This window comes from Lytechinus pictus, chromosome 18 (assembly GCF_037042905.1).
Source record: "Lytechinus pictus isolate F3 Inbred chromosome 18, Lp3.0, whole genome shotgun sequence".
Classification (NCBI taxonomy): Eukaryota; Metazoa; Echinodermata; class Echinoidea; order Temnopleuroida; family Toxopneustidae; genus Lytechinus; species Lytechinus pictus.
Window position 1 is genome coordinate 22,056,875 of NC_087262.1, and position 15,819 is coordinate 22,072,693.

The 15,819-nt window shown below is 37.7% G+C and overlaps 1 protein-coding gene across 1 annotated transcript; it reads left to right on the plus strand.

The window, feature by feature from the left end:
• The first annotated feature begins 370 nt into the window (after positions 1 to 370).
• Positions 371 to 14,661, plus strand: LOC129282101 (zinc finger CCCH domain-containing protein 13-like). Its single transcript, XM_064113140.1, has 5 exons — positions 371 to 424; positions 2,932 to 2,982; positions 3,568 to 3,711; positions 4,743 to 6,933; positions 9,097 to 14,661. Exons 1-5 carry the CDS (start codon positions 407 to 409, stop codon positions 10,002 to 10,004), a joined length of 3,312 nt encoding a protein of 1,103 aa, XP_063969210.1. The 5' UTR covers positions 371 to 406; the 3' UTR covers positions 10,005 to 14,661.
• Positions 14,662 to 15,819: the final 1,158 nt, after the last annotated feature.

Below are 15,819 nucleotides of genomic sequence, written 5' to 3' on the forward strand. Positions count from 1 at the left end.
TCATCTCTATTCACGGTATCTCTGTAGCTATCTTCATATCAATCCTAACAGAGGTATTTGCCAATAAAGCTATTTTTGAAGATTATTTTTGCTCCGTTACCATAGTATGCCATAATGTTCACTTCCTGTTTCGTTATTGTTCCCCTGGGTGTTCCGCTGGACTATATCTTGCTTTACGATACTTCAAAAAACTGTTTTACATGATGTAAAAAAAAGATGATTTAAAAGCAATCCTCCAAAGAAATGGATTTCAGTCTGAAACAATTATAATTTATCTCTCATCAAATTATTGAGAAAGGGGTCTGCGGGATAGTCTAGATTTTTTCGCTGCTTCCAGCTAGCTAGCTCAGATCACACAAAATGTAATGATAAATCGAAAATACATTATGCAGCTAATTCTGCAAATATGGCGTCTGAGACAGAGGTAATTTTGTTATTGAAATCTACTTTCATGCACTTGTATTCAGTGTTATTTGAATTAAAATGTGTGTGCGTGGTTCATTAAGTTGTAGCTGTAAGCCTGTAAAATGTTTGAGAGGGTGTTTAAGATTGTTGTGTTTGCCTAGGCTCATTTTATTGGCTTATACCTGTACGGATGTTGTCCTAACTTGCGCGATCGAGCGCAAGCGGCCGACGTGCAAACACCCGTGCAAACGGGTTGTTGCTACATGACTGCGACTACACGGCCAAGCAGTGCCAGTGGCTGTGCGCCGCTGCATTGCTTGCGTGGTGCGTGGTCATGCACCGTGGGTTGGGCGGTGGCACTCACACGTATTGCGAGGTTAGTTAGTGTAACTAACCTCGCACCATGAACCGCGTTTGGCAGTGGATTTCTAACTATGGAGTGGGTCGCGCGCTAGACCAAAATCTTCGGTCTCTGTTATTGTTAATGTTGCCTTGTTGGTTGTTCTGCTGAACTACTTTGGCTCCACTCACCGAAATTTAAAAAAAATCAAAAAATGTTGAAAAACTCCTCGAAACAGACGGCTGCCAGCTGTCTAGTCGCGCGCGTGTGCTGCGATCCCACTTCTTAATTCTGGTGTCCACAACTGAGTCGAATCGATTTTAAAATCGTTGTTCGATCGATGTCATCGAGCGCCGGTGCAGATTTTGCAAAATCAGTGCATCGAAAAAAATATATAAAAAATTGTCGGCCGGCCGATTCGTTTGCCAATCAATCATCCAAATAAACAGTAATGTCCAACTTGACTACTACTTACTTGATTTATATTGCCCCCCACCCAAGGGTTCATTACATGCCGCCGCGCACAGAAAATTCAAGCCATAAAAGTCGTGTGTTGTGGACCCAAGAAGTGAGATCCCAGCACGCGCGACCCACTAGTTAGAAATCCACTGCCAAACGCGGTTCGTGGTGCGAGGTTAGTATACTGACTAACCTCGCAATACGTGTGAGTGATTGCCCCCAAAATGAAACCGATTGTGTAATTATGATGCCTATTAAAATAACCCTTGCTTTCATGAACAATATCAATATCATGACCATAGAACATTATTTAATCGTAATATTTAACAATAATTTGCATATGATAATCATTAATATGAATTTAGAGCTTGATGTAAAACGTTTGTATTTCGTTTCAATTTTCAATGACGGATATCACGTGACGATCGACTTGAGTGAGTGCACTTGTCTAAAAAAAAATTATCACGTCAGGATTGATTCTCGAACATTGTCAACATGCAGAATATTTTTCAAGATCGTAATATCTCCACATAATAACATTTTACATGACAAAACAGAGTAAATTGCGTGATATTTTTTCCCATCAATTTGAAGCTAATTTGTGCCCAACTTCGGGCTCTGATTTTCATGAATGGAAAATATGTCCTACGTCAACGAACGGCATGCGCATTGTGCTTATTTTTCTCGGAGCTAGCTAGCTCCGGAGACGTCCAGGCCAGAGATGGAATAAAAATAAAAAATAATGCCAGTATAATACTATAAATACTTCCATATGAACATGACATGCTTTGCTGACATTGTCAATATCTTTAATATGGCCATAAAATCTTATTAAATCGTAATTATTTAACATCCAATAATAATTTATATGAATTTAGTGCTCGATCCGAGACATATTTTTTTCGATCGCATGCTCTTGTCTTGTGTCTAAAATTTAAAAAATATGGATTATCATATCAGGATTAATTCTCGAACATCGTCATTACTCATATTCTACAATCTTTCCTCACAATCGTTATATCAGCATTGAATACCAATTCAAATGACCATCCAGAGAAAATTACGTATTTATTCCCGTCAATTTGGAGCTCATTTTGGATCTAACTACACAATCTCAGGCAAGGTACAGTGCTCCCGTTGGTTGCACTTTTTTGCTGGCGCTGGCCGGGCCTGCGGGCGGGGCTGGTGTGTGCGAGTCTGGACCGCGAATGCTAGTTGACCGAAAATCGTTTGGATCGACTCTGCGTGATTCATGTCTTTGATATTGTTCATTTTAAACTTATATATTGTCATCTGCAAATATCATTGTTAATGATATTTTGGGAAGAATTCTGCATTGGTCCCCGGCTTTTTTGTGTTTTGTGATCATGGAAAATACAAACGAACTTTGCTCTGTCATCTGCTTGTGCAATGCTCACCCAGCCAGCGCATACCGCAGATCAGTGCATGCAATGCGTGCATAGCGCATCGACGCGACGGCCGGAGCAAAAAAAATATTGACTCGATTTTCCCCGCCACGCCTTCAAAATTTGATTCATCGATGTTCGATCGAATTAAAGCTGTCAATATGACTCGGGCTTATACATGACCATTCCAAATGTTTTGACAAAATGATTTTATCGAAATCTGACTCCTAATTTTGTGAAATGCTAGACAGTGAGGAAAAAATTACTTATCTTATACTTTTTTATGTCACTGATTTTTCCTTGTGTTATCCCAAATTACAGGATCTGGAACTAGAATCTCTAAGGTCTGCTGTACTTGCATCGTTAAAACCAGTAAGTACCTTTAATGCAATTAAATCAATTGGTACATTGAGGCCATTTTGGTTTTTTTATCATCATTAATTGGAAAATATGGGATGACCACATTGATGCATTTCTTTATAATGATGGTTTAATATTAACTACATTTTCATGCTGCTGCCCTAACCATACCATACACTTGTTGCTGTCAAAGTTCCCATCTTTTCTATCCTTATTTTTTACAGAGATTTGTCTTTGAATTTTTGTAAATTCAAACAAATAAAATACAATTGTTAATAATGTGTTTTGATGATGTTGCTCTTTGCACTGACAATTATCTAGGCTTTATTTTGATGGATCTTTTTTTGTGGGGGGTGGGTTTACAGATTATGGTGCTGGTGGAAAATGTTTAGTGTACAGTCGCTTCATCTTTTTTGCATGGTATGACCAACACAAAACAAATTTCTTTTAAACCACTTACAATTCTAACTGAATATCTCTATTCCACAGAATATTTATAATAACCAACATGAAGCAACTTTCTTGTATTTATGTTGATATAATGTACAACATTTTCAAAACCACATACTATGCTAACTGGTTATCTCTATTCCACAGAAAACACAACCAAATGAAGTAACTAAGCCTGTTACTGATGCCGAGGATTCAACAAAAGCGAAGGAGGATGAAGATGAAGAAGAGAGTCTTCGACTTCTCAGATTAGCTGCTCTCAAAAGCAAAAAGGAAGATTCAGTAAGCCACGTAAGTAATATCATTATTGTCTTTGTAAAAAAAAAAAACATTTATAAAGTAAAGACCAAAAAAAACTTTGTTGTTTATCCCTTGATCAAACCATAACATCAAAATAAAGATTATTTGTAAAAGTTTAAGGGCTTATGATTTAATAACAGCATAAAGCTCAGTGTTTGATCACATAGTTGATGCTACAGAATGCTACAAGTACCATACCCATTTGTACTGTTGGTTAAATTCTTTCAGTCATTATTAGTTCTGTTTATTTGCAGTTGTATCCAGTAAATGGATAACTGTAACACAGAGTGCCAAAATCTGACCTCAACTTATTTCGATGAAAACTTTTAAAACTATACTGTAATTCATATAATTTTGTTTTAAGGCAAAAAATGTTACTGCCCTGGAAAGGTGTTTTAAGCTGTTGACTACTGAATTGTATGATTCCCATAGGCTCTCTGCAGAGAACACTTGGTTCCAGTAGGTAATGGGTTAAGGGTGAAAATCAACATCTGCTTATTACAACTTCACTAATTGTGGTTGGACACACACACTTTGATTTAGTTGCTAAATTGTTTATAAGGTTTAGCTTTAGATTTGCACCACAACTTCTGTGATGCATCTAGTTGGCAAAAAGTGCATGTGCATGAAACTGCCCTCTTTCTTTTATCCCCTCAGCTCTAATTTCTCACTATTGTTCTTGGCCAACTACTATCCTCTCAAATCTAAGAAGCATTCCCCAGAGATACTTAGTCTTGATGGTTGTGTTTGATTATAAGACAGGTGCTCAATGCTGCATGTGACTTCAGGTGCAGTTACATGGATGAAAGTTCTTACACGTATATAATCCCTGGCTCCACTCTGTGCCTCTGACTTTAGGGCTCTGCCTCTTTAAAAAAAATTAAACTGAATTCAAACATGTCACGATCTTAGAGGAGAATTAATAATTCTTGCAAGATTGTGCGTGACAGAAGTTGTTCTGCAAATGGAAAGCTTGGTTGTTCCTGATCTGAACTGATGTCCCCCTTGATTCTTTTTTGTAGGTTTCAACACCAGTCCCAGGATCTCCTGCTCACCCACAGAATCCTCCGGCCCAGGAAAACCTACTACAGCCACAACCTGCCCCTTTCCACCAGGCAGGGCCAGGAGGTCGAAGCAACCTTATTACCATTCCTCTCCAGGATACCACTGCTCCCCTGCAGACCGCTCCTGGCTCTAACAGTAACCAAGCTCCCAAGACAAGTGCCAACGACAGTGGCATCAAGGAAGAGCGTAGCACCAAGTTCAGCCGCTTTGAAAGTTCTGATTCCGAGTCAGACGTGGACGAAGACATTTTTGTCCAGACCGCCAGCGACTCGGATAAGAGTGCCATCAGTGCTTCAGAGAGCGATAAGGATTCCGATTCCGATTCTGATTCTTGGAGGACGCGATCGTTTAGTGAAGCCGAAACCTCTTCCTCAGAAGCAGAAGCTGATAAGGACAGAAAGTCTCCTGAAAAAGAAAGTGTGACAAACAAAAACCATGATTCAAGTGATATTGCTGAAAAGGATGTAACAGCACAGAAAGAAACAATTAAAAGTGATCGCCCAGAAAAGAAGTCTGAGCGTGAAACAAGAAAAGACAATGTCAGGGATAGTAGAGACAATGATAGAAGTCATCGAGACAGAAGAGAGACTAGGCATTTAGATTTACGGTCTCAACTTCGGAGTAAGGAAAGAAGTAGGGAAAGAGAGAGAAATCATCAGAAAGACACAAGAGACAAGAGGGATGATTACAGAAGTAGAGATAGTGAAAGGGAAAAGAGGATAGAGGAGAGACGCAGACATTATGAATCAAGGAGGGGAGATAGAAGGCCGTCTCCCGGAAAATCACAGAGACACACGTCTGATCGCCCGAGAAGAGAAGACAGATTACATAAAGATATTGACAGGAATGCTCTCGAGGCAAGGAGACAAAAGTTTGCTTCAGGGAGTAGTGTGAACTTGAAAGATAAGAAAGTTGTTCTCAAATCATCAGAAAATGGTGCAAACATTCCAGTGAACAAGAGTAGTATAAATGATAATGACGTTCATGTACCTGAAAAGAAATCACAAGATGATGCCAAAGCAGAAAAGCTTCCCACAGAGGGAATTGAAAGCGATATTTCTTTGTCTAGTGTGGAATCTGAAGCCGAATCGGAATCCGAATCTAGTAGCGATGAGGAAGATAAAAAAGAGAGCGAGTCAGAGTCGGAATCTGGATCCGACGAAGAGGACACACGTTTTAAAAGAACCTTAAGCGATACTAAAACGTCCTCACAAGCACCAACACAATCTCGCCTTATCATTTCAATGACCTTCCCCAAAGAAGGTCCACCACCACTGCTTCCACGTAGGAGAGCCAATGACATTGACCGCAGTAGAGATCGCAGGGGACTAGATGACTTACAGAGGTCCCGTAGACCTCAAGGTTTTAGGGACGATAGGAAAGAGCGTGATCGGAGAGATCGCTATCCCAGAGATCAGCAGGAGCACGGTTCAAGTAGAGAGTCTCGAGACCGTGTACGAGTAGGCACTCGTGAGGAGAGGCGGCATCCTCGAGACACAAAGGAAAGGCCTGATGAAAAGGATTTTGATAACCTTCGGAAGCCTAGGACCAATGACATAAATGAAAGAGAACGTGATATTAAAAAGATCCCCAGAGATAATGACATAAATGAAAGAGCACCTCCTCTCAGAACTCCAAGAGATGCAAATAATGATGAGAAAAGGAGCAGACTGGGTGTAAGAGACAATGGTAAAAATTTAAACAAAAGAATCCCTCACGCAGAACGCGAAACACGCAGAAACCCTCGAGATACAAATTTAGGGGATAAAGCGGATAGACATATTTTGCAGGACAATAGGACTTTAAGCAGAAAGATTGCTTCAGCCAAAGACTTTGTTTCAGAGAGTTCTGAATCAGAAAGTGAAACTGTGAACCAGGCTCTGCGAAGTATCGTGAAAACCGACAAGGCTGAAGAAGATTCAAAGAGTAGTTCAAAGGACAGTAAAAGATCAAAAGACATTGAAAAGGATGAACTAAAAGAGAGGAGAGATCCCAAGAGGGATGGGGGAACAAGAGAAAGGGAAAGAAAATCAAAGCATAAGCGAGATGTCAAAGAAAGGATAGGCAGAAGAAAACGAGATGTAATTAAACAGATATCAGACGGAGAAGCTGCCAAATTGGACTCTTTTAAAGTTACAATTTCTGAAGGTAAGATGAAAACAGCCCTTTTATCCTAGTAATGAATATAAAATTAATTTTTCACTTTACCTTACATTTTCTTACTGTTAATTCTTTGTCCAATTAGAAAAAAATAAAAATATAATTTTCGTGCATTTCTTTTTATAGCAAGCAGCAGTTCTTGGTTTACATATTTTGTCTGTTTCCATCATCTTGGATGGTGACTTTATACACCAAAAAGGAAACTAATTAACTGTGACCCAAATTTTTTTATAGATTGCATCTTTCCCATGTGAGCTTATGATTTAACCCTATCTTAAAGGGATACTCTTGGCTGAAGATATTTATATCTCAATAAATAAATAGAGTCAAATTCACAGAGCAAAATGCTGAAAATTTGATCAAATTATGATAACAAATAATGAAGTTTTAAAGATTTGTATTATTAGGGTAAAACAGTTCTAGGCATATCTTCATGAATATTCATTAGGTGGGCTGACGATGTCATATCCCCACTTGTTCTTGTGTATTTTATTATATGAAATAAGGTTTATTCAAAAAATTTCTACCAAGAACTACGTGTAAAACAATTGGATTGACAACTGATTAAGTGCATTAGTTATTTCTTGCTGCAACTTATTTCATCATAATGGAGACACATCATTTACACATTTATAAAAAAATGAAACTATTATGATTTCATGTAACATGTAACATAAGAAAAAGGAAAGTGGGGGATGTAACATCATCAGCCCACCTAATGAATATTCATGAAGATTGACCCCCCCCTCAGAACTCGGCCGTTGATTCTGCGATCGCCGCAAAAATTTGCACGCGCGTAGAGATGGATGTACTTCAAGACTATAGTGAAATTTTCAAAAAAATTAATTGCATATATTTTATATTAATTATGCAAATAAGTGTTTGAAATTTTCCCTAATTTGTTTTTTGTGTATGTTTTTGCATTTTTAAACTCAATTCATAAAGCTAGTAGAATGCTTATGTGTGGTGAACATATAGATTTTTACATTTCTAACAAAAATCCACATGAAAAATGCTGAAAAATAATGAATTTCTTATGTATCTTCTTGTTTTTTAATTCTTAAGTATTTCTTTGTTTTTTCAAACCTTTGTTTTTTAATTGTTTTTTTTTAATGAACTTTGTCCGGGACCCTTCTGCGATCATAACATAAAATAAATACGTCTAAACTAACAAAAGTAAAAATAATCATACATTTATGATTTTTGGTTGATAACACAATTTGCATTGACTTTGTACACGAAATCATGTTCTCGAGCAATTTTGGGACCGACATGCGCTTACAAAATATTGCATAATTTCGGAACCGCGTACCTGGGCATTGCAAATTTGGTCTCAAAAGAGGCGAAAGACTTAAAAGTAAAATGTCAGTGAGCGGCGCGGTCAAACAATTTTGCGTGGCAGCGTAGCAGCGACATTTTTTAAGGGGGGGTCAAATTGACCCCCCCCCCCCCCAGTTTAATATGGGTTAATCTTTTATTTTATATGACAATGATTTCAAACTTTAAACTTTTATTTTATATAGAAAATACTGGTTTTTCTTGGACGAAAAGGGGATTACTTTACCTTGCCTCATGTAGATTGGCCAGACAGTAGTATTATTCCACTCAAGCTTTTCTTCTGTTTAAAGGATTCCCAAATTTGTACTTCTCTTGAGGTCCCTTGTTTGCTCCTTACAATTATAGTCTCTTTTTATACCCCCATCAAACAAAGTTTGAAGGGGTATAGAAATCAGCGTATGTTTAGGCAGGTGGGTGGGCAGTCAGTCCCTTGCAAATGATATGCATAAATGTAGTTCCTCAGGTGCCCATTGCTCACAAGACTTGACACTCACATTGGTCTTGGTGTGAAGATTTAAATGATACACTGAATGTGTTCTTTGGTTCTGATTTGACATGGTAGTGGCATATTATGGCAATAAACCAGGAAAATCTTATGGAGCAAACAACAGTATTTGCGACACATATTATTTAATGTTTCTGGCACTGTGTTGCCATGGTAGCAGCATATAATGGCAATGAACCAAAGACTAATTTTGCAGGTTCTTGCTTTCTTGCCCAATGTTCATGAGAATTAGCACACACATTGATCGTAAAGCCGAATGCTGCATGACATCTAACTCTCCTATTTTCTTGCCCATTTCACTCGTGTAGATACTGCTGCCCAGAAGAAGAGATCAGTTCTTGACAGGCTAGGTAGTGCACCCCCTGCGGACAAAGTCAGGAACTCGGTGAAGTCACGCCTTGGTCCTGTGAAGACGGAAGCTGCCGATTCTACTACTGACATTGCCCCTATTGACCCAGAAGAAGACCTCTTCCCTGAAGAATTGGGACCTCAAGGTGATGGTGTGAAAAGGAGGAAAGTAGAAATAAACGATAAGTATTCTAATCCAACCAAAAAGCGCCTTAAACTCAAACGAGTAGAACCACCAGGTGAGGTGAAGTACGATGACATTAGTCTAGACCATGAAAGTGACATGTATACTGTGGCAGAACCTCCGGCGAAACGTAAGCAGCTGAGCAAGTCGTTGCTGAGCCGGCTTAGCGATAAACCAGGAACTCCGCTTAACTCAGAGGAAGCTTCTACAACTCTTGACGGTGGATCCTCACCAGAAATAGAACCCATACAGCGGAAAGTCAAGTCCAGGGACAGTGAGGATAGGGTGGAGAAGAAGAGCAAGTCTAAGAACAGGGATATGTGGTCTAGGAAGAATGCGGATGCTGCCGTGGAGGATGTGGATGGTATGGACGATGCTCCGCCCAAGAGGGATATACGCAAGTCCAAGAATAAAGACATTTGGTCTTCAGAGAGGAGTGTCATCACTGCAAACCCTGAGAAGGATGTTGATGAAGATTTACCGGTGAGGAAGGAACGCAGATCACGGGATGTATGGTCTTCCAAGAGGAAAGCCGTCACCAAGGATGCAAAGGAAGACAGTAAGGGTTCTAAGGACGATGAGTTGGAAGAGAGGATTAGGATGATAAAGGCCAAGAATGCGGCCATTATGCAACGCCAAAAGGAAATTGAAGAGGAAAAGAAAATGTTCGGTGGGCATAGGTAGCAGAAATTCAAAGCAAACCCTCCTATATATCGCTGAGAACTGCTGTAATATCATGTAATTCCACATTGTTTGGAGGGGGCGGGATGACTTCTGCAATTTTTTCAGCTGCACCACTTATCTGTTGAAAGCTTTTCTTAGATCATTTAAATACACTGTATATGAAATATTGCTTCCTATTGGAAAAAAATAACACCTGTTTCACCCCAACCCCCAAAAAATGTTTCAAATTGTAAATTTTTTTATGGACATCCTCATTGCTGGTACATACAGGCAGGGCTTGACATTAGCAGTGGCCGTGGCAACCAAAAAAGAGTAGGGCCACCAAAATTCTGAAAAAGCCCACACTTGATGGTCCAGTTGGGCTACCAAAGTTTTGATAAATTGTAATGTTTTCTATTGTTTTAGGGCCACCAAGAATGTGAAATTGATAATTTTGGTGGACTATTTGGGCCACCAAGAAAAAAAGTTAGTGTGTAGCCTTGCATACAGGTGATACAAATGTGTAGCTTCTAATGACGGGTCTGTTTGATTAGATGGTTGTTTGAGCAGGTTTTAATCTTCTTCCTGGTTTATTCACATGTTAAATTCTCTATTTTATGAAAAAATTTGATTTCAATTGATGCCATGGTTTTGTACTTTTGCTATTCCATTGTCAGTCAGACGGCAGGTCCCAAGAAAGTGGCTTCTTTCATCCAAGTGATATTCACGACTTGAGATGTTTTGCATATTTAATGAGCTTGATGCGGACCAAAACACCTCTTTTCATTCGATCATTGCTGCTCTATTTGTGCATCGAATTTCATGAATTTGGTATCATTGTAAAGAAGAAGAATCATTCTTTCAGGTTATGTGTTTGAATTTATTCAAAGATTTTGTAATATAGGTTAAAATTTTGATCTAAAATATGCTACAAAACAATTATTTTCACCTGACAAAAGCTGCTATTTTCACACTTTATTTTTGTTTGAGCCCAAATGATTTTTAGATCATGATAAAGCTGAAAAGTGTGATCTTGACCCGATTAAAAGGTGCCGCATATCAAGAGTGGCATTGTGAGAAAGTACAGAAGTTTAGCTTTATGGTGATATAGATATCATTGAGGCTCAAAATAAAAAGTTTTGCACAATTTGCAAAAGAAAACAGAGGAAGAAAATTCAGTTTTGAGGCACATTTTCAGGCCAGAAATTTACTTATTTAACAAAATATTGTATACAAAATAAATGACCAATATGAAAGAGTAACATTTACTCTATCTGATGGTGCAATAATATTTCATTTAACTCGAGGTTGAAACAGGTAAATTCTTAGAGAAAGAAAATCTCACGAATCACGAGATTTTGCAAGGAGGAGGATTCAGCCACGAGATGATTTGGATGAATCGGGCCTGTTTGCTCATTAGCATAGGGACCTGCGGTCTGACTGATTGTGCATCAAGAAATAACCATTATATGTCCATGAGGGGTTATATTTGGATATTTACTAAATTTCAGTGGTCTTTTTGTGTGACATCATATGCTCATACCAAGTCAAGCATAACTTTAGAAAGTCATGAATATGCACATGTGGCAATCTGTGCTATATGTATATATCAACAATCCATCTGGTGTTCAACCAAGGTTCAAGCTAATAATATCAGCACTTCAATGTTATATAAACATCTTGATATAATCAGTGGTATCCAAAATTGCAAACATTTATTCTCAATTGTCTGAAATGTAGGTCTTGGTATGAATACCAACTTAATTTGATGAATTGAAATTGCCATTGCAGTGGCTGAAAATGACATGACAGATGTACACCCAGATACTTCTTTCTTGTATTTCAAGGAAAAACAAATGTTGCTGTATTGCTTTGTTGGCCAATTGTTTGTGATGTGTTACTTATTGTGACATGAATATTAAATTTGCCATTATTTTCATCACTATTCACTATTAAAGGAAAAATGTTGAGGTAATGAAGAATGTCATATTCTATTTCTGATTGTTGTTGAGCTATATTTCATTTCAACATCCAGCTAGTCCTTTCAGGCTTTTCTTTTCTTTTCAATAACTGTCCCTTGACTCCCTTGCTTTATACAAGAACCCATGATTATTGTAGCAGGTTCGTATATTATCACAATCCTTACATGCTCTGTGTATGTTTATATTCAAGATTCTTTTTACTTGTCGGAACCTATTTATAATCAACGCCCCCCCCCCATCCTCTGTCTATGTGCAAGGCTTGACATTAGCGGTGGCCCAGGGCCACCAGAAGAAATTCTCCTCGGGCAACCATTATTGAAAAAAATGGGAAGTTTTGGTGGCCCGAATCGGGCAACCAATAATTTCAAAGTAGTGAAAGTTTTCTCCCGATTTTTCACGCATTTATCAACTTTCTACAGTTCAAATTGCAAGCCAGTTCGTCATGCACCCTTTTCCTTGATCTACACACAAAGTTTGCACATAGTCATAACAGTACGTACCGCTATAATATTATGATTTCAATTAGTGCTGCTGTGTTGACCTGTTGGTGTTGTGGCTGGGCCAATTTGTTTCAGCAGCAGCACAGCACAAAACTTCCTAGGACAGATCAAACAGTCACATACATGTAGTGTTTATTTTGCCATTGCAAGTTCGGAGTTACCTCATGGGCAATTTTGGTCAAATGACCTTTCATTTCTTCATTATGATAGGCAGATTTCAAGCAAGATAATATGTAAGCATGCCTTACATAGCAGGATGCAGAAATTGCATAGACCAGGTGACTTAAATGAACACTATATGAAGGTACATGTATTTGTTGCATTTCTGCTATGAATGCGTTAGCATGTTATATCAATGTACTGTACTTGACCAACTGTGAAATACCAGTCGCTAAAGGACTGGATCTAATGAAAAAACCCAATTAAAAATAATATATGAATAATCAAGACATCTAAGTTGGTGCTTATCTCATTAAATAAATAAACCGCCATGTCACTTTAGTACAAATGACATTCTGATGATCATGCACTGAATGGAACTCCGAACTTGCTTATTGCAATGAATACTATATATATAGGACCCCTTGCCATGCATAAAATATGTTTTCCTCATGACTTTTATACTTGGATTTTTCACAATAGCAATCAGTGATTACAGTCAAACCTGTCTGTATAGACCAATCAAGGGAGGCAAGAAAGTGGTCTCTATGAAGATGTTCCTGAAATACAGGTTTTAATGCAAACTATTTATCAAGGGAAACTAAATCTGTGGTCTTTCTACTTCTCTATACAGGCGATTCTTCTTAACTATGTAATGAAAGTAGTGAAAATGTTCCATTTAGCAGAATATTGCCTTGTAATAGAGTGCAAACTACTGTACTGCGCTTTTTTATTCAACACTTCATGATTTGATTTTATGACAAGATGCTTTGATATCCCATTTTGCTTTACATATTCATGTTGTGCAAATAGCTTTGTGAAAAATGCCCCTACATGTACATGTACAGACATCTGTTTCCAATGTACCACAAATCTAGTATTATTTAGTAGAATGTAATATCTGGGACCGGGGGGGGGGGGGGGGGTTTCATCAGAGAGTTAAGTCGCACTTCAAATTCCAATTGCTTGCAGTAGAAAATGTATCACCGCATTGGTTAAATCATGCTTAAAGGACACAAACTATTGCACGTTAGATATTATAAGCAGAAATTGAAGTGCAATTTTATGTCACAATTATTTCTTTGTTAGAACACCAAGAAATACAGTATTTCTATTACCTTGATATGATTATTGATGTATCTAAGCTGTAAGCACTGTCTTTGATAAAGCATTGTCGTATAAATGATCTTGCATCAGATTTCAAATATTGGGCTTTACTCAAGATTTATTGAGATGTATTTGCATCAGTCACAACTCATTATTTTTATACCTAGAATTTGCTGGGTTTACTTTGCAGTGTTTTCATTTAATAATATCTTCATAAGATGGAATTGTGAGTGCTGCAATCAAAGTGTATTGGCCAGGGCCCTGTCTTACAAAGAGTTACGATTGATTGATCCAATCAATCGTAACTCTGGAAATCCATCAGTGTCATAATTTGTTACAGGAAATTTGCACAATGTCCTTTTTAAACAGAGAGAAGCACAGTGAATTTTCAAGAAAAATGGAATGCATGTATATACATCATAGAAAATATTTTGAACAAACGATGCATTATAGATGTTGACGTTGCTGACCGTCCATAGTTGTGATTGATTGGATCAATCGCAACTCTTTGTAAGACGGGGCCCTGATCTATTTCACCAATAATGAAAAATTTAAGAAAAACTCTTCTATTCAAGAGTTTTCAAAGAATATGCTGATTCTTAAAGTGCTTTTTGTGTAAAGACTTATCACTTCTATATGTGTTTCAAATGTTTGACTTTTTGTTAAGGTGAAAAATTTGAAATAACAAAGATGCCAAAAATTTTCAGTCCAGGCAGGCAAATTACCTACAAAAATATGATTACAATTTGTCATATGATATGATTTGTGTTACATGTACTTGTTCATTCTTAAAATGAACTTGTATGATGTATGAACTGAACTGAATGATGTATTGTAATCTTTCATTAACAAAAACACAATATTGTGTATTATATGAAATAACACTCTGTATATATTATTAAAACGTCCACGTTTTTTTCTTCAATGATATTTCTTGTGTCGAAATTCTTGTTAAATGTCATGATGGTTGAAGTGGTATTATACAAACACATTCAATGTGAGTTTATTTGTAAACCTGATTTGCAAACAATTATGGAAGGATACAACATACAAATATTAGCCAATTTTTATAAAGCGCTTTTCCCAGAATGGCTCAAAGCGCGTTACAGCATATTATTACCCCGGTCATTGGATTCATTTCAATCCCGCACGAAAAGTGCACAATTTCCACTCCCTGGGGATACAAAGAGGACACTTTGGAAATTCAAAGAAACTAAGACCCTCCCTCCCCTCAAAAAAAAAAAAATTAGGTGACGAAATTTCCTGCGGCGACAATTGCTCCGGGCTTTTTTTTTGTTTAAGATATAGGGTTTTAGGTTAGGTTAAGCGTAGGAAGGGTTAAAGTCAGTCATTCCAGTAGTATGTGGAATTTTAGAGCGGAGCAATTGTCGCCTAAGCGAATGTTGTGGAGCCTTAATTTACTGGTAAGGGGAAAAAATAGTTTGTCGTAACATGACCGACCCTACGGGTATAGTAATACATGTAATTAAGCAGACAGTTAAGGTATATTTTGTCTACCTGGGTAAAGAAGAGAAGATTTGTAATTTTCTCATACAAAGACATCACATGAAAGGTCATGTCCATCTGGGAGCATTTCATTGGACAACTTTTCTTGATTCTGATTGGCTGAGAAGCATAGTTACTATGGTAACTCGGATAAAAACAGGACTTGTCGGATAAAACGTACGACAAGTCCGTTCATGAAATGCATGCCAGATTTAAAAAAAAATCAAGTAAGGATAATGTTGAAATTTCATAACAAATGGATGTAAAATAAATTTCTGACGGTTCAATTTACAGTATTGTCCTTAACACTTGTATATGAACACAGGGATATACAAATGAGGGAGCAGGTGAAGCCTTTGCGGACACTCACCATATATCTTATGAATAATAGAAAAAATGTGGTGTTCTGGGGAGCGTTTCATCAACATTTTCATCCGACAAGTTGTCAGATCTGACAACTTTCCCTGATTTTGATTGGCTGAGAGGCATTGTTCCTATGGAAAATGTCGGATAAAATGAGATTTGTCGGATAAAATGTCCGACAAGTCCTTTCATGAAACACCCCCCAGGGAAGAATGAAAT